Raw genomic sequence first — 19,240 nt, forward strand, 5'->3', positions numbered from 1 at the left:
TTTTTTCTTTTTTTTAAGGAAGCATGTTTAAAATAATATGTGTTAGGAGCTCCTGGGTGACTCAGTCGGTTAAGCGTCTGACTTCGGCTCAGGTCATGCTCTCACGGTCTATGAGTTCGAGCCCTGCGTTGGGCTCTGTGCTGACAGCTCAGAGCCTGGAGCCTGCTTCAGATTCTATGTCTCCCTCTCTCTCTGCCCCTCCCCCGCTCATGGTCTGTCTCTGTCTCTCAAGAGTGAATAAATGTTAAAATTTTTTTTAAAAAATGTGTTAATGTTCACTTGTGGGGTTTTAATGTCAACTGGTATACTTAGATTGAAACCAAATCTATTTCAGACAAAAACGAGAAAACTATATATTTGTAAATAATTTTGAGAATATGCAAGTTAAGACTAAAAAAAAACTTCCTGACACAATGAACATATTTGGAAAATAGTAACATCAATATATCCTTAGAGTGTTAAGACTTTTATGATTAACATGGTGATATGCCAGGCAATACATATAAAACCAGAAGAAACGTATGACTTAGTGGGGAGGAGTGAATTATCATCTACAATGCGCATCTTAAGAGTAACTGCTATATAACAATTTTAGGCAGATTCTCAGAGCCTGACAGAGGGGGGTCATGGGACTGGTTGTGCCAAGGGGAAGAAGCTGAAAATGGAGCCAAAGAAGATTTTAAAATCAGAGCTGTGCCAACATGCACAAATTCACTTGCTTTGAAGAAGCTGCAATGGGATTCAGGAACCGGTAAAAGAATATTTATTGTTTTGTCTTTGCATGACAAAATGTGATCTCTTTTTCTTCTACCCTTTCCTTAAAACAACAATTGTCTGCATGTAGAATGAGTATATTTTAAATGAACCACTCAGTGATTTTTATCTGCTCTCATTTCCAGTACTGAGCAGCAACATGATAGACTAGAAATTCTCCTGACTTTTCGGCACCTGGGTGGCTCAGTTGGTTAAGGGTCCGACTCTCGGTTTTGGCTCAGGTCATGATCTCACAGTTCAGGAGTTCAAGCCCCACATCAGGCTCTGTGCTGACAGTACAGAGGCTGCTTGGGATTCCTTCTCTCTCCCTCTCTCTCTGCCCTTCCCTGCCTCTCTGTCAAACTAAATAAATAAACTCAAAAAAAAAAAAAAAAAGAAAAAGAAATTCTCTTTATTTTATAGTCAGACTGACCCACGTTCCAAACCTCACTCTGCCACAGACTGGCATGTGGCCTTGAGCAGGTCACATGGCCCCAGTGTCTATGTCTTTAAACGGGGAATAAATTTTGCTGGATTGGAAGGATTAGAAATGACATACTTTACAAATACTGTGGCCCATAGTGGACAGTATTCAATAGTGGAAGTTGGACATAAGAGCAATATAGTTTAAAGAAAAGAGCCCTGAACTGGAAACTGGGGTACCAGGATCCAGGTCCCTGGTCCCTGGTTCACTAACAAGCACCTGACCATGGCTGGTCATTCAAATTTACTGGATTGTAGTCCAAATAAGGAAGGAGTGTTGGTTGGAGAGAAACAGAGGTCAAGTACAAGAGCTGACTGCCACGCTGTGGGAACACGGCTGAGCAAGTGAGTGGGCTGTGGCTGACATTGATCTGAGCCTTGAATGATCACGTGTGGGCCTTTCCACTGGTCACAGGAGGTGTTTCAGGTAACGACAAAGACCCAGGGGACCGGTAGGTAAAAGGGCAAAGCGTTGCCATGCGGCAAAATGGCAGCTCCACTCCAATCCCAGTGCAATCAGCTTCAGGGACTACCTCTGAGTGTTGAGCTGTATCAAATACATTTTAAGATAAATGGACCCTTTGCGGGCTTTGGAAATCTTTTAGCTCTGCCGTAAAAAAATGGCAACTGAAATGGGAGTTGCTCTGTAAGCGCCCATGTACTCACCATGTGGACTGGGGCAAAGGAAACTACCAGTTAGACATTAGTCTTAACTCAGTAATTTGTAATTAATCCTTCTATGGGGCTTTTTACACATTAGGCACTGATCTAAGTGCTGTATCTCCATTAATTTACTTAATCCTCAGGACAATTGTGTGAAAGAGGGATACTCCCTTCACAGATGAAGAAACAGACGCGGAGAGATGAGATCATTTGCCAAAGGTCACCGGCCAGCAAATGGAAGAATCAAGATTAGGATCCAGGCTGGCTGACAAAACCCCTGATTCTAATCATTCTATGAACTGTCTCTAGAGACTGAGGAAGGAATCATTCTTGCAGAAAAATACACATTTAACTAGCACTGAGAGTTGAGAATTTAGCCGCATCTTCAAGTACAGCTGTACTTAAATGCTGCATTCAGACAAAAAGCCAGGCGTTACTTTTGGACCCAACTACACTCCATTATTTTCTTTGGTAACACTTTTAATTATGTCATTATTTGGGCATAGGCGCTTAGGTAATGCATTGCAATAAATAAGTCTTCCCTCCCCCTAATGTGTCATTCTTTGCTGGAAGTGAGAGGAGAGGAGGAAATGGAGTGGGTTGGACAGCATTTCATGTAGGGGCTTTGTGTCAAGTGGAAGTTCTCTTAAAAGGCCTGGGGAGCCAGTGTGTTAAGCTTCTGCCTCTTGATATCTGCTCAGGTTGTGATCTTGTGGTTGTGGGATCCTCACGTCGGGCTCCATGCTGAGCATGGAGCCAGCTTGGGATTCTCTCTCTTCCTCTCTCTGTCCCTCCCTCGCTCATGCGCACTCTCGCTCAAATTAAATAAGTAAACATTTTTGAAAAAGGCTGGCCTGGTGTATCTTCTCGGGTTGTGTGACAGAGACTCAGGTTGTCAGTTTTCCTTCTAAGTCAGACTTTGTCAAGCTGGGGGAATACTCTGGGGGTGTTCAGATACATCTCAGGGCACTGTGAGTCTGCAGGGGTAAACACAGCGGCTGCAGGGTAATAGCAGGAACTGACTCTCCATGTCTTTGTGTCCTGCCTGCTAGGTCTAAAAGGATCAGCAGGGACAAAAATGAGGATTATGACTGTCTTGAGGAAAACCTGTTTTGTTATTTACTTGTCTTAAATAATTATCCAGAGTTCTATCAACAAACTTCTCAGGGCTTCTGAATAGGCTGTGGACTGCCTGGCACTCTGGGGGGTGGGACTTTGGGTCAAACGATGAGGAACAGAGTGGGGAAATCGCACGGGCTGCCTGTCATCCTCATCTCCCTCCCCAACCTCTGAACCCAGAGAACCTGCTCTTTGCTTGGGGTCCTTTGGGGTGTCAAGCATAATGTTCTAGTCCTCAGTTTATTTCAAAGACACAGATATTGAAGGCCTACTGTGTGCCAGGCAACATGCCAAGCACTGGTGAAAAGAGGTGTCCTGAAGGAGCATGGTGCTGAGAGTAAGGTGTGCCTTAATAATGATATCAACATCTTCATCACCGTCTCTACCTACCATTTACTGAATGCTTGTCACATGTCAGATGTTACCCTCTGTGCTTGTCATGTATTTACTCAGTTAATTTTCACAACAGCTCTATGAGGTGGGTACTATTATTAGCTCCATTTTACATTTTACAGAGGTGGGGAAGCAGGCCCAGAGAACTTGGTGAACCTGTTCACTGTCACATAGCTAGTAAGAGGTGGGTTAGGAATTCACCCCAGGAATTGTTTGCTGGAGATAGGCAGTAGCTCCAGAGAGGAGGGAGGCAGGACACCCTCTCCAATTTCATACACACCCCGATGGGGAGGGGCACCTGCTGGTGGGAGGCAGGTGGACTCATACATCTTGGCTTTCCGGAGCTGTAAGAAAGTGCAGACATGTTGAGACACAGGCAGGGTTATCAGAGGTGGTACCATGAAGGGGTGAACAGCCGGACTAGAGAGCCACCTGTCTGGCTTCTAGTCTTGGCTTCACCATTTTCTAGCCATCGAACTTCCTTGTACCTCGGTTAACCTGTTTGTAGAATAGGGATAATTACACCTGCTCCTTAGGGCTATTGTAAGGATTAAGAAAGCATTTGAGACTGAAGAATGCTCTTCTCTGGGAAAACCACAACCATAAGGCTAGTTTCCCAACAGCCTTCAATTTTGCTCATTTTTGTGAATATCTCACTTCAACTCCATCCTATCTGCCATTTGCTTGAAATTTGCTTGAGGTAATGAAGTTCACTTAAAAATTTCTATATAGCAGGGCTGCCTGGCTGGCTCAGTCAGAAGAGTTAGTGACGATCTCAGGATCATGAATTCAAGCCCCATGTTGGGCATGAAACCTACTTAAAAAAAAACAACAACAACTTAGGGGCACCTGGGTGGTTCAGTCGGTTAAACTTCTGACTTTGGTTCCGGTCATGATCTCATGGTTCCTGAGTTCAAGCCCCGCATTGGGCTGTCTGCTCTCAACACACAGCCTGCTTGGGATCCTCTGTCCCCCTCTCTCTCTGCCCCTTCCCTACTCGCCGGCTCTTTCTCCCTCTCAAAAATAAGTAAACATTAAAAAAAAAAAAACTTAAAAAAATTTCCATATAGCTTTACTTTACAAACTTGGTTTAGCTACAAGTCTTTTTTTCTATTTTTCAATTGAGATAAAATTTATATAACAGAATTAGCTATTTTACAGTGAAAAACTCACTGGCCCTTAGTGCAGGTACAATGTTGGGCGACAACCAGCTGTATCTAATTCCAAGACACAAGACATTGTCATCACCCCCAAAGAAACCCCATACCCATTGTCCCCTCCCCCCACAACCATTAACCTCATTTCTATCTCTATGGAGTTGCTTGTCCTGGACATTTCAAGTGGTATCATACACTATTTGTCCTTTTGTCTGGCATCTTGCACTTAGCATGATGTTTTTGAAGTTCATCTATGTTGTAGCTTATGTCAGTCCTTCATTCCTTTCTATGACTGAATGATATTTTGTTTATCTCTGCTCATTTATCACTGGGAATTTGGTTGTTTCTACCTTTTGGCAACTGTAAATACAATTGTGTACAAGTTTTTGTTTGAACACTTGTTTTTTATTTGTTTGGGTACATACCCAAGAGTGGAATTGCTGGATCGTATGGTAACTGTACGTTTTAGTTTTTAAGGACTCGCCAAACTGTTTTACAGAGTGGCCACACCATTTCACATTTCCACCTGCAATTTCTTCATGGCCTTGCTGACGCCTGTTACTTTCTGGCTTTCATAATGTATTTACTTATATCAGAACTATCCTTGTGGGTGTGTAGCTGTATGTATTGTGGTTCACACTGCTTTTTGGTTTTGCAGTGGCACACTCAGTTTTGTGTTGGAATCTGCTGGGTTTTTCTTTAGCAATCCCCATGTTTGGGTGGCACCTCTGTCAGGTTCTGGGCAGCAGCCGGTTTTAACCTCATCCTGAGGTGATGCCAGTATGCAGGCAAAGTTGAGAATCGCTGTGTCAAAGATTCCAAACCAGTCTAAGTTACATACTTTTTAATCAGAAATTCACATCACGTTTAACTTACTGGGCCAGGCCCACATTTATCTGAAAAATAGTGGGGGAGTGATACGGCTTTCTGACAGCCATTTCAACCCTAAGAGCTAAGGCCAGAGTTTTGTTTTGTTTTTTTAAGAGAGGAAGTGATTTCACCACAGCTGCACACAGGGGGCAGGGAGGCAGAGTGTCTCCATGGGTCTCAAGTGAACTGCTGAAAACAGAAAAAATAAAACAGTTAAACAAAAGGCTAGTGGCTTTGATGGCAGGTGCAGCTGCTAAGGGCTGCTGGTCCCCACCCCACCCCGCCCCCCACCTCCCTTCACAAGGAAGGCTTGGTGGCCTCTGGGTTCTTACAGCCTGGGAGGTTTCCAGTTAGCACTCTGTTTCCCTGCCATGGTCACCACCTTCCCCTCTTCACTGGAGAGCCTTTTTCCATTTTCTTTTTTAATTTTTTTTTTCCACAGAGAAAGAGAGAGAGAGAGGGAGAGAATGTGTGTGCAAGAGTAGGGGAGGGGGCAAAGGGAGAGAGGAGGGACCAGGCAGGCTCCACCCCATGCTCAGCATGCTCAGCATGGAGCCTGACAGGGGGCTTGATCCCATGACCCTGGGATCATGACCTGAGCCGAAATCAACAGTTGGACACTCAACCGACTGAGCCACCCAGGCACCCGAAGTCTTTTTCTATTTTTGACTTCTTTTTTCCCTCTAGGTAGTTACTGTTGCTGAGCAATGTGACTCCGAGTTTATAAAAGCTCTGCTGCAGACGTCCAAGTTGGCCTGACTACGAAGAAGCAGGTGGACTCATGTGAAGGTGAGTTTTGGGTAAGAGTAATACCTAACACAAGTAGCGTTTTGTTAAGAGGATCACCTACGCATTTTTCACTCTAAGTACAGACTTCATTCATGTTATTGTCACTATTGTTACTACCCTCCAGCCATCTCTCGCCCATAGGAACACACCTGGAGCGGAACAAGCGGTCCTGCTCTCCTGGCAGCGACGGACAACGTGCATCACGGGGAGCCGCGTCGGACAGGACCCCCGTAGGACTGGGCCTGTGGGAGGGGCTTTAGGGGAGTGTTTAAGTAAGCCAGGTGATCTCTGGATTGGGTGCTGGCTGGAAGTGAGGGATTTCCACGGTAGGGGGTCTTCATACATCTTCCCCAGAAGCAGGGAAGACCAGAGAAAGGCTGTGATTGGTAAAGGAGCAGCAGTCACTCCTATTGGCCAGGATTCGGGGATGTGTGGAGACTGTTGTGGTTTGGACAAGGTTCACTTGTTCTCCGTGTTCGGACAGGATTACGGAGTGGTCTTGTTTTTGTCTTGTCCCATCCTGGTCACAGAGTGGCCTTGTCTGATGTTGGTGTTCTGGGGAATTATTTATGTTCATTGGAAGATGGCCCGGGCCAGTTCCCATATGGCAGGGGCTGCTTTTCTGTGTCAGACTTCACTTTCAGCCAAGAGCAGACAAGGTCAGGCCAGAGGATATGAATCCCTGATATCCACATTTTCACCATCACCAAGATTTTGATTAGGAGGTTGTTTCAAGAGTGCAGGCAGTGGGGGGCTTGGGTGGCTTAGTCGGTTAAGCGTCTGACTCTTGATTTCAGCTCAGGTCATGGTCTCGCGGTTGGCGAGTTGGAGCTCTGTGAATTCGTGGGGCTCTGCGCTGGTGGCTTGGAGCCTGCTTGGGATTCTCTCTTACCCTATCTCTCTGCCCCTCCCCCACTCGTGTATGTGTGAAGTCTGTCTCTCCCTCAAAAATGAATAAATAAACATAAAAAAAAGGGTGCAGACAGTAGTTTGGTAAATTTCTCCTGCTTTTCTGTTGCAGGATATGTTGCTGAATTATCTGGTGTGACAAAAGCTGCACAGGATACACTGGTCAATTGTAACACAAACAATTCCCACAAACAAAATGATTATTCATCCTGTAACAGGATTTATCCTGGCCTCCAAGCCAGGGGCCTAGCTTATAAAACCCAGACAATGAGAACACATTCCAGAATCTAAATAGGTACTCACAGCCCAGTTGGAGACGCTTAAAGAGGCCTCAAGACCTTGGTTCCTGTCCATGACCTACTTTTAATAATCTTGCCAGGATTCTGTCATTGGTAGGTAATACACTACATTGTGAGCATCTTTACAATAACTCCTAAAATTACCTCAACAAGTCGGCTCCATTTCAAGGCCCATTTATCTCTGATGTTGTGCTAATGTTGCGAAGCATTGTTGTTAAACTACACGTTTGTTACAGCTATCCGATGAGCTAATGGCAAAGCAACTCAAGGAATTTCATTTCTATTTCGCACCTTGCACAAGCAAGGTGAGGCACTTACACTGGCCACTGCTGCCTGCACCACAGGAAACAAGCTGCTGAGCAGGACTGGCTACATAATTTGCAGGCTCAGTGCAAAAGAAAAACACGGGGCCCCTCGTTCAAAATTACTAAGAATTTCAAGAAAGTGAGAGCAGAGAAACCAAGTGCAGGGCCCTTCTGAGCGTGAGGCCCTGTGCCAACGCATAGGTTACATGCCCTAGAGGCCCACCCTGCCACTGACTGGCAAGCAGCCCACTTGAGACCTTTGGAGTCCTACTGTTCCTGCAGTGTGACAAGGGACAACTGTATCCCCCTGACCTGACTCCAGAGGAGTGGCAAGAACTGGAGAATATCCCAGGATGAAAGCAGGAGCTGCAGACTACGCTGTAGAGACTGAAGGGTGAGACAACAGAATAGCTCGTGAAATTGAGAACCTGGGATCCCAGAAGAAAGGAAAACACGCAGAGCAGCAAACAGGTGGCTGTGGGTGGGAAAAGGTAAATGCAAATGGTAAAAAGGAAATCTAGTTCTTAATGGGATAGTTTGTAAAGATCACTTATGAAGACACTGCCCAGTTCCTTGTAGAAGGGTGAAGGACTCAGGAAAATAGCCACTAGGGACTGCTTGCAGGAGAGGGGAGTTTAATACCTAGGTTCTTCCTGCTTTTACGGGGGTACATGAGTTCACTGATTTAAACTTTGTCCTGCTTTTACAGCAATTCCTGTGGAGCTTCCGGACGCCCAGAGACTCACAGAAGACTGATGGGATGATGGAGTCATTTGCCTAGTAATACTGTCAGTGGAATAAAGGAGGCCTTCAGTGCGCAGAAATTGATGTTCTCTCCTTTGCCACATCGTGTTGAATACCAGCCATAAGCCCCAACTCAAAGACAAGCCCACAACGGAAAGGTTCACTGCCTCGAACAGAGGCATCCGTAATGGTGAAGCAACTCTGAAATCTGTAATTAAATCAACATTAACAGCCTTATCCTCCGACTTGCTTCTCCACCATTCCCGTTTTTCATGCAAACGCAGGTAACTTAAATACCCAAGAGATTTCTCTTTGGTTCTGAAATGCAAACCGACCCTTGCTAATAATAATGGCAATAATTCTAATGGGTTTAACTGTAATATTCGAAGAGTTAAGGAAAAAGCGGCAGTACTTTTAGACTACAGGGTGGATACTAGCGCTTGATTTTCTGGACTTGGCCAGGAAATAAGAGGGGCCCTGGCTTGGGGGATGGTCTGGGGGAAGTGTAGGGGGTGGGCCCCCCGGAAGTCGTGCTGCGCTATTCAAACCTAAGGTGACCTAACGGATGGCGGGAGCGCCCGCCCGATCTTCGGCGCGGGAGCGGCCATTGGTGACGCACGCCGGGGAGCACGGCGCCCACGTTTCCACCATTACATTAGCGAGGCCCCACACCCTGCGCTCTAAGTTCGGGGCTGCGGGCGTCCTCGCTTCCTCCCTCCCGGAGGCGGGCCCGACCCCGCCCCCGCGCCCCGGATCGCTCCCGGCGGTCCCTCCCACCTCCTACCCTCGGCCTCCCGGGCGCGGCGCACTCCCCGCCGGCCGCAGCCTGACACGCCGCACGGCCCCCCAGTCTCCCGTGGCCGCCTCCCCCAGGCATGGCACAGGGCCTCGCCTCACTATGGCAGCAGCACGGCACAGCACGCTCGACTTCATGCTCGGCGCCAAAGGTGAGGGCGCGCGGCCGCCACCTGCCCGGCCCCGGCGTGGCCGCCCCCGCCGGGCCGGGGCCAGCGGGGACCAGGCGGGGCGCGCGCCGCGGGCCGAACAATGCGGATGGCCCGCGCGGCCCCGGCGTCTCTCCCGCTGCCGCGCCGAGCGCGCTGAGGGGCCGCGTGGACCGGCGACCCGGCGGAGGCCGCGCTCCTGGTCGCACCGCGCTCGGTCCCCGCTGCAGCGTGGGGCCCGGAGGGGCCCCTTCCCCGCACCCCTCCGCCGGCGGCGCCGCCGCCCTTCGAGGCCCGGGTCGCCCACCCGCGCCCCACGCGGGCGTGGTCGCCGCTGCGAGGGTCCCCTTTGCGCCGCGTGGCTCGGGAGGAACACCCCCCACGTCCGCGGGCCCCCGTTGGGGTGGCGGTGCAGGGGCGGGGGGCGTGCGCCGCGCGGGGCCGCCCGCGTGACCTTTTCCTGTTCTCGGAGGCGGGTAAATTCCCTGCACCCCGGGGCGCGGGGTCCCCTCGTGGGAGCCGCGCGGCGCTTGCAGAATTCTTTAGCAGACTGCGTAGGAGACGGGTCCCGCGGAAAGAGACGGCGGGGGGGGGGGGACGAGAGAGGAAACGATGATTCTTGCTGGGGGGGGGCGGGCGGCGAGATCTGGGCTCGGGAATTATAACTCCCCCAATCGAGGAGGCTCGGAACACAGAGCCGGCCACAACAGAGAGCTGGAAAGTTGGAGCTGTGTGTAGGAATTAGGAAGGGGAAGGGTATTTTGCATGGTTTCTCTAGGTGCTTCTCGTGTGTGTGGGGGGGGGGGGGGGGGAGGGGTAGGACTGCCAGCCTTTTTTCTGGTGGCTTTTAAACCTTTAGGCGCTGCAGACTTGAATCAGCGCTTCCCGTACATTCCATTTGTAGCGTCTCATCCATATCTCGCCTTTTCACCGTTTTCCTCAAATTGGATGGAGCAACCTTTTCGGTTCCCACTTAAAACCTTGACTTTCTCACTTTCTCTTTCCTTGAAATTTTGAATACTCACTTTGCATTTCTCTCCCCCAAGTTTAAAGGCTTTCTAAAGGCAAAGATTTAATTAAAAAAACAAAAAACAAAAAAAACCTTTCAGGGTTTGAAGCAAGACCTAGGTTTGCATCTTTCTTGATTGACTCTGCATGTGAATTTGGCCTTAGGTCTCAGCCTTTCCGAGTATTCCCTTCCCGGTGGTTAAGAAAAAAAAAGTGGGAGAGGACGGTGCACACTTTATAGAGCTTAATGTTAAGGGAGTTGCTGTAAAACATACAAGGTTGTTAAGTAATGTCAGTGTATTCGGGTGGTTGGGAAGTGACTTGGAGAAAACAAAGCATTTTTTAGTTCCCACATTTCTTAGTTGAGGGTATCGAGAAGGCATACAAATGAGAGAATCAGGAGATAAAATGGTGATTGGGGCCTGCAGCTAGTGTGGGGTATGAGATAGCTAAGGTTTTGTTGAGTGATTGACCTGCCAATTTTAGGGATTAGTGGTTACTGAAGGTTGTTGCATACTCAGTTTAGAGGTGATGTATGAGCTTGAGGCCTGAGGAAGAAATAGTGGTTCAGGGTCATCCAGTTGCTAAGAGGTGAGTCTAGGAAGTGTCCTTGGTAGTAAGCATTTGTGAACACTCACCTGTACTTACTGAGCATGGTTTTTCTAGGCTTTAAGAACGGTAATCTCAGGAGGAGGCTGGAAGATTATGGCATTCTCTCCATCTGTGTCCTTGCCTGAAGCCTTAAACAGCTTTCAGCTTCATTCAAGTGTTCTATGTTGAAATGATGGCTTACAGTGGGCATCTGTGTTCCGTTGTGAAAGTGGGGGGAAACCTTCACCCTATGAAGAAAATGAAAGAGAAATTTATTATTATTTTTTTATGTAGGCTCCACGCCCAACATGGGGTTTGAACTCATGACCCTGAGATTAAGAGTCACGTGTTCTACTGACTGAGCCAGCCAGGCGCCCCAAGCAAGAGAACTTTAACACTTGGGGTTGATACTGGCTAGAGAGGGAGAGAACCATAGACCTAGAACATAGGCACATATCACAGTTTAGAAGGGAGCTGGAGAAACTGGAAGGTTCTGAGCTGGCAAGGTGTGTAAGTGGCATCTAATTAAAGAAAAAAAAATCCTAGCCAATTATCCTTAATTCTCAATCTGTTGGTCTTAAAGATGAGAAAGTTTTGTGTGTGTGTGTTTTTTTAAGTTTATTTGTTTATTTTGAGAGAGAGCTCATGTGTGCGCTTGCGAATTGGGTAGGGACAGAGAGAGGGAGAGAGAACCTCAAGCAGGCTCTGGCTGTCAGCCTCGGGGCCCGATGCAGGACTCAAACTCATGGTTCTTGAGATCATGATCTGAGCCGAAATCAAGAGTCAGACACTAAAAATGACTGAGCCACCTAGGCACCCCAAAGATGAAAAAGTTTTGATGGCAAGCTGAAGAAAATTCTAGGAAGAAATAACTACTAAAGAGGGAGGTGTGTATGTATGCATCTTTGTTAGTTCTTGAGTCCCTACAAAAGTGTTCTGGGAGTAAGAAAACTCTGATTCTTATTGTATTCCCCCATCACTTGATTTGGGGGGAGACCTGTCACCCTTGCTGCCTGTAGGTGTATACACTTGGAAAATAAGGGGATTTGGCTAGAGTAGGATCTTACAAGTTCTTATTTTCATAATTTATGTTTATTTATTTTTTAGAAAGAGAGAGATAGAGCGCAAACTGGGGAGGGGAAGAGAGAGAAGGAGACAGAGAAAATCCCAAGCATGTTCCACCCTGTCAGTGCAGAGCCTGATGCCAGGCTCGAACTCACAAATGGTGAGATCATGACCTGAGCTGAAATCAAGAGTTGGCCACTTAACCAACTGAGGCACCCAGGCACCCCCGTTCTACTTTTCATTTAGGGGCACTAGGTGAGAAATCTACCACCTGTGTGTGACGTCTCCAAAAACATTTATTTTAATTGATAATGAGTCAAAAGGCATTAGTCTTGGCATGGTGAGTAGTGGATGTGACTCAGGGGTGAGTCAAATGCCTTGTGGAGCCTGGATTCATGTTCTTTTTCCCATTTGTCAGTAATCCTTCCTAATGCTCGAGTTCCATGATGTGATTTTAATGGAATTAAACTTGAACCACTTAGTTATTATATTGCGATTCCATGTAACTTAAGAGTGCAAGCCAGCTGGTACCCAGCAGCCACTGGGCCACTAAGGGCAATTATAGGTTGGGCCTGGTGGTGCCTCTTTAGTGGTGTGGCTGATGACATAACTCAGGAAATTTTAATTTTTGCTAAAAACAAAACTTCATCTTTGGTCATCTTGTCAGTAAAGTATTGGACTCTTGAACCCAGAAAACATTTTATGATTTCTCAGCTGAGGCTAACAAGAACCAACATGTCCCATGTTTGTATGGTTTAAGCATCTCTGGGCTGGCGGAGGACACATGGTTTTTGTTCCTAGTCATAGACGCTAGGCAGCGTCTGAGAAGAGCTCCACCGTCTTCCCTGATGAGGGTCAAAGGCACAAAATAAGAACCCCTACCTTGGTACACAGAGGTGAGTGTGGTACACATGGCCTCTGCCTGCCCCGTTAGAGCCAACAGTCTTCTAGCTGGCTGGTCAGCCCTCAGGTCTAGCAGTTCTTTCCATGCCTAATTTCTTCCCCTGAGCTGGGAGTATCTTTGAAGGCAGACCCCAATGTCTGTATCCTGGACACAATTCTGGTACATCCTAGATGTTTAGTAAGTGTTAAATGGACCCGATTGACGTTACAGTAAAGATTGAAAGCTAGTTCAAGTACCCTAGGGGAAAACAAGGCACACATTATGGGTCCTGAGTAAGGAAACCTGTCTCATGCTGTTATGTTCATGTTTGGACCGCTGGTCTCTATATAGGGAGCAAAAGTGACTTGTGTTAATCCAATTCAGAAATTAGTTTTATAACAAAGATGTTGTTTAGTAAATTAAGAACAGAAGGCCGCTTGGGGATTATAGGCTTGGCCAAAAAGGTTTAGGGTAGGAGTTCTTCTTTTGTGCCTTTGACCCTCATCAGGGAAGACTGGAGCTCTTCTCAGAGTAAGAATTTGCTATATATTTTTTTAAGGTTTATTTATTTAAGCCCCCTCTACACCCATCGTGGGGCTCGAACTCATGACGCTGAGATGAAGAGTCTCATGCCTTTCTGAGCCAGCCAGGCGCCCCCTCAGTAAGAATTTTAAATGCATAAAGTAACCTAATTACTTTAAAATACAATTTTCAAAATAAAAAAAAATCCCACATATGTAGCATAGTAATATATGCTTCTTCAGTAGCATACTAAATAACACAGTATCTGGCATCAGGCCTAATAACTTCCATAATTTCGAGGTAGAGCTGAGAAAGTCGGTATTTCAACTGTGATGTAAGAAAAAGCTGTAATGATTTTATTGGTGACAATAGCCCAGTATAGTTGATAGGTGGTTTTACAAGCATAATTGAAGAAAATGCTAAATTTCAACTAGTGTAAATGAGGATGCATATTTTTTCTCATCTAAGTTAACAGACCCCCTGAATTTTGTCTACTGGCCCCTGGGGAGTCCAAAAGCTCCGTGGTTCAGAGCCCCTACAAGCTGGAGAGAAAGGAGACTGTCTTTTCTGTGTAGTTTCTTTTAGGCAGAGTAGGTTTCCACTCAAGGCCAGAGCTGTAAGCAGATATCCCTGGTTCCTCTTCAAGACAGACACCCTTTGAAAACATAAAAGCCAGTATTTATTAGTTGCCTCCTGGGCTAGGCATTGCCCTAAGCGCATTACACCTTATTTTACGTAATCCTCACTACAACCCTGTGGTAGGTCCTGTTATCCCCATTTTAAAGATGAATAAATAGGCCCATTGAAGCTTTTCACCTTATAAATGTGGTAGCTGGGATTGAAAGCTTTGTCTATTTGATTCCAAGGCCTTTGTTAATTCCACAAATGCGAAGCCTCTTAGTTTGAGGCTGTGATTCCCAACCCTGTCTCCCCCCACCCCCGTGCTTTCCTGGGGGCATTTGGCAGTATCTGGGGTCATATTTGGTTATCATGAGTGGGGAGGCCAGGGACGCATGCTCAACACCCTACGATGCACAGGACAGCATCCCTCCTGCCCCCAACATTGACACCCCAAGACATCAATGGTGCTGGGGTAGAGAATCCCCGAAGTAAATTTTTAGCTAGGTCATTGCTGTAATCCAGGTGACTGATCTGGTTCTTTTTGGAAGTCTCCATTATACACACATGAGTAGTCCTAGAGGGAGGGAGGGTGTTACCTTCCTCCAAGGTTTGCCCTGGGGTTGGTTCGGAGCAGAGGGCTTGGCCAGCATTTCCTACGCAGCTGAGCCCATGGCTTCTGGTGATCTTCGCTCCTTGATTTCCTGAACCTTCCATCCATTCTTGGAGCTCCCACTCTTTCCTTGTATTTGTTAAGTTGCTTTCAGGTAGAAGCATATCGTCTTTGTGTGGTTGAAACCCCAAAAAATCCAGTTTTGATTGCTACTATTTATTGTTCAAGAGGAGAAAACTTTCCCCTTTGTCTCAGCATTATCATTCCTCTTATCCTATCACACTTTATCTACCATTGTGATAACAACACCCCCGCCCCCTCAACACCAGCTTTAACAATGAAGCCTTGAGGGGGCTGATGACTGTGAAGAGGGGAGTGCCTGCTTGGGGTCCTTTTCTAGATTGGCCAAATCATGGTCTGGGCTGGGGGGGAGTTTCTGGAATTTGCATTTTTAGCCAGCTTCCTTCCACTAATTCTGATGCTAATTACGTACCAGAACCACTATAATAGGATCCTCATTAAAACAAAAAACTCTTGTATCAGGAACCTGGGGCATCCCCCAATCTCAGGCACCAATCAGCCAGTTAAATCCTGTGCATTCTACCTGCTACACCCAATTCCTTGCTCAGCCATTTTCCCAGCTACACTTCTTGGCCACATTCTCCCAGTTTGTCTCCATTTTGGGGAAGGGCTTGATCGCCAGAAACTCAACATATTCCTGTCCCTTTTCTCATTTAAAAAGCCTCCAGTGTGTCCTCATCTCCTTGTGGCTAAAGGCGGAACTCCATATCATCCCTTTTCTACTCAGTTCTCCCTTTCTACTCAGTTCTCCCTCCCTACTCAGTTCTCCCTCCCCCAACACACATTTGAGTCTCATGCTCCCTGTGCTTCCAAGTAGCTGGGAGGCACCCACACTAGGAATTGAACAGCTCTGGGTGAGGTATTTTTTGTCCTTTAGGTATTCTTTCAACTTGAATGTTGTTTGCAAATGTTTTATGGACTGTTTGGGGGAGGTCTCTGGAATCTCTCTTCCTTTGGCACACTCTTTGTTTTTTGTTTTTTTAAAACTCTTTTTACCCCAACTCTGCAAAGATTCTTAATTGCACTAATGAAGCTGTATTTGACTCCAGGCTGAGTAATTGCACATTGCTGGGAATTAGTTTTGTGAGCTTGCCATTAAAAAATTGTATAAACCATAATGAATCTTTTTAGAGTGTAGTTCCAAAGTTACACCCATTTTTTTAAACCTGTAGAGGTAGTGTATGGTAAAATTACTTTGTGCTTTATCTCAAGAAGCCTCATCTAGTTATTTGGTGGTTCTCTATCATAATTTTAAGTGCTGTGGAAGGGATAACAGCTGTTTAAGAAATTGACTCCATAATCCGGGCATTAGGAACAGTCTCCACTCCACCTAATGAGAGGTGCATTTTCAAGTAGTCTGAAGTCCTGCGTGTGACATTTGTTAAGGATAGCATTTTCCAACTTAGTAACCAACAGTGGGCACTTTGTGTTTTTTTGAAGGGGGAAAGCTGATTTTAAGTTGGCTAAAATTAAGATAGAAAATGTATGCATCATGTATGGCAAAAACTTAATATTTTTAACAAACAACAAACCAAAGGTCTTATAACTAGACACTAGTATACCGTTAAATAAAATCATATTTGGGTAATATAGAAAAAACATACAAGTGGCATAGAAGTATACATGATGGTGTTCAACCCAACAAGGAGAGAAGCAAATAAAAATAGAATGTTCTTTTTAACTTCCCAGATTGGAAACTGAAAAAAACTTAAGATATTAATATTTACGTTAATTGATATTTAGGGGCACCTGGGTAGCTCAGTTGGTTGAATGTCTGACTCTGGATTCAGCTCAGGTCATGGTCACAGGGTTGTGGGATTGAGCCCTGTGTTGGGCCCCGTGCTGAGTGTGGAGCCTGCTTGAGATCTCTCTCTTCCTTTACCCCTCTCCCCTGCTCTTCCCTGTTCCTGCTTCTCACTTTCTCTAAAATATATTAAATGAGCATAAGAAATTCGTCTAAATATAATGGAAGGTTTTGCAGTGCATGAGTTAGCAGCTTGGAAATCTTTGCATCTAAATATAACGAAATGGGCTGTATTTGAATGGTCACGCAGGACTTTGGTACTTTGTTGGGAGATGGACGGAACAAAGTGCTGTGGTCTCATAGCTTTGAAAAGTTAGAGCTTTTGATGTCAGGCTCGGTACCTGGGTAGGATTTGGAATTATGGGCTTTGTCGTTAGAATTGAGACCACCGCGGTCATACTAATCCTTGGCAGGTAAGGATTGGTTAGAAAGTTCCTGGATTGTGGCTGGGCATCTGTTTAAAAACGTGCTCAGTGAAGCTGTTCCTGAGTTTAGTATCTGGAGTCCCACACATTCCAAGCCTTTTAATCCGCCATCTCACTGCACTTGTAACCCAAGCCTGCTGGTGTGTGCTGCCACTCCAACCACCATTTCATGGTAGTTTACTTACAGGCTCAGTTCTTTTGAAGAGTCGGGAAACCTCCTCAATCGAATCTTTAAACCAAGTATGTAAACCATTGCACAAATGCTCTTTGAAACCCTTACAACTAGGCACTTCTCCAGACCCCGGGAAAAACAACTCGGGGGCCCTAAATTGTGGTGGGCCTGGATTTCATTAAACTGATACTGTCATCTGAGCTCTGGAAGGAGCCACTGAACTAGTGGCCATGCTTGCGATCACTTGCATTTATATGCCAAGCAGTATACCCAAAAGGAGCTGGGAAGAACTGGTACCATGTTCCAGAAGACCCTCTGGGTTAGTTTCACATGCACCTTAATTTCTCCCTCTGCCTGAAGGCGCTAATGATACCAAAATCCCACACACTGTGTTGTTGGGTGGGATGTCCAATAAAATGTTTGGAAGAGTGTCAAATGATACATAAAACACCTAACACTAATTGCAATACTGAGTACTTTGAAATTGTGCCAGTGGATAAAGATGCTCAGTTATAAAGACCTGTGAATTTAACTTACTGAAAGAGAAGGCAAGTTCTGCTGGCAAAAGAAGAGGCAGGAAGTAAAGCATTGGCATGTGATTTGAAGGTTGGTCTTTATTTAAAGGAGCTTTTTAAGTTAAAGCAGAATTTTTAAGGAACACTCTGAGTTTTAAGGTATGACATGTGTTTGTGTTGCATGACTCCATTTCCTTAGAATGGACATTTCTCCAGTGAGGATCCTGAAAAATTTCTAGGACCTTGTTGTATCTAATATTTATTTATTTTTGAGAGAGAGAGAGAGAGACAGACAGACAGAGTGTGGGTAGGGGAGGGGCAGAGAGAGAGGGAGACACAGAATCCGAAACATGCTCCAGGCTCTGAGCTGTCAGCACAGAGCCCAGTGCAGAGCTGGAACCCACAAACTGAGAGATCATGACCTGAGCCGAAGTCTGTCGCTTAACCGACTGAGCCACCCAGGCGCCAAAGACATTGTTATGTTTAAGACCATGTCAGCTCACCAGCTCACGCTTCTGCTCAGGGCATGATCTCACGGTTCTTGGGATCCAGCCGTGCATTGGGCTCTGTGCTGACAGCATGGAGCCTGCTTGGGATTCTTACTTTCTGGGATTCTCACTCGTTTCCGTCTCTCTGCCCCTTCTGCTCTCTTTCTCTCAAAAAAAAAAAAAAAGGGAAACTGCACGACTGATATGCTAATGGACATTCTTAATTTCTAGAGGTGAATAAATAAGTATCTTAAACTTGGTACAGGGTGGAATGCTTTTTTTAATTATTGAAGTATAATTGATGTATGATATTAGTTTCATATGTACAATGTTTTGATTTTATATTTATGCATTGTGAAATGATCAAGACCATAGGTCTAGGTAACATCCATTACCATACATAGTTAACAAATTTTTTTTGTGATGAGAACTTTCAAGATCTGCCCTCAGCAACTTTCAACTATATAAGGCAGTGTTAACTAGAGTTACCATGGTGTGCATTACATCTCCATAACTTTTTAAGCATTTTGTGAATATTAAATTGTTAATAGAGCTCTTGTGTTTTTCTCTTTGATAAAGGATCTGGCTTTACTTGAAGAAACTGCAGGAGCTGTTCACGTAATGGTTTATGTGTTTGTCTTTTTACATAATTTTTTTGTTTTGAAAATTATTTGCTCATTTTAGCCTATGTGCAAGATATGTAGGGAAATATAAAGAGGGGAACCCAGATCTATAATACTATTAGAAGTAAATAACCACTGTTGATGATTTGCTATATGGAACAAGTTACTTATTCTTGTCACAACTATAATTGAGCAAAGACAACACGATGTTGTGATTAAAAGCACTGGATTTTAGACTCAAAACTCACTGAATTTGAATCCTGGGTCTATAACTTACTAGCTGTGTGACCTCAGGCAAGTTCTTGACCTCTCTGTGCCTTACTAAGCTGGCATTAATAGCATTCAGTCTTGCCATTAAGTACAATGTTAGCTTTAGGTTTTTTACGCTCTTTGCCAAGTTGTGG

The 19,240-nt window shown here is 45.6% G+C and overlaps 1 protein-coding gene and 2 long non-coding RNA genes across 3 annotated transcripts in view; all 3 read left to right on the forward strand.

Annotated features, from left to right (window-relative positions):
- Window positions 1–667: 667 nt before the first annotated feature.
- Window positions 668–7,122, forward strand: LOC102970254. The gene is made up of 3 exons (XR_445808.3): window positions 668–751; window positions 6,126–6,227; window positions 6,369–7,122. It is a non-coding gene; the product is annotated as an uncharacterized LOC102970254 (long non-coding RNA).
- Window positions 7,123–7,259: 137 nt separating this feature from the next.
- On the forward strand, window positions 7,260–8,721 carry LOC122235378. Its single transcript, XR_006213441.1, has 2 exons — window positions 7,260–8,134; window positions 8,450–8,721. It is a non-coding gene; the product is annotated as an uncharacterized LOC122235378 (long non-coding RNA).
- A 313-nt stretch (window positions 8,722–9,034) lies between these two features.
- The window catches only part of SMS (spermine synthase), a 53,945-nt gene continuing 43,739 nt past the window's right edge, over window positions 9,035–19,240 (forward strand). The window contains exon 1 of the mRNA XM_042973923.1: window positions 9,035–9,431. Within this exon, the coding sequence (XP_042829857.1) occupies window positions 9,050–9,431 (382 nt within the window). The 5' untranslated portion in view covers window positions 9,035–9,049. The remainder of the gene's footprint in view (window positions 9,432–19,240) is intronic.

This window comes from Panthera tigris, chromosome X (genome assembly GCF_018350195.1).
Source record: "Panthera tigris isolate Pti1 chromosome X, P.tigris_Pti1_mat1.1, whole genome shotgun sequence".
In the NCBI taxonomy this organism is placed as follows: Eukaryota; Metazoa; Chordata; class Mammalia; order Carnivora; family Felidae; genus Panthera; species Panthera tigris.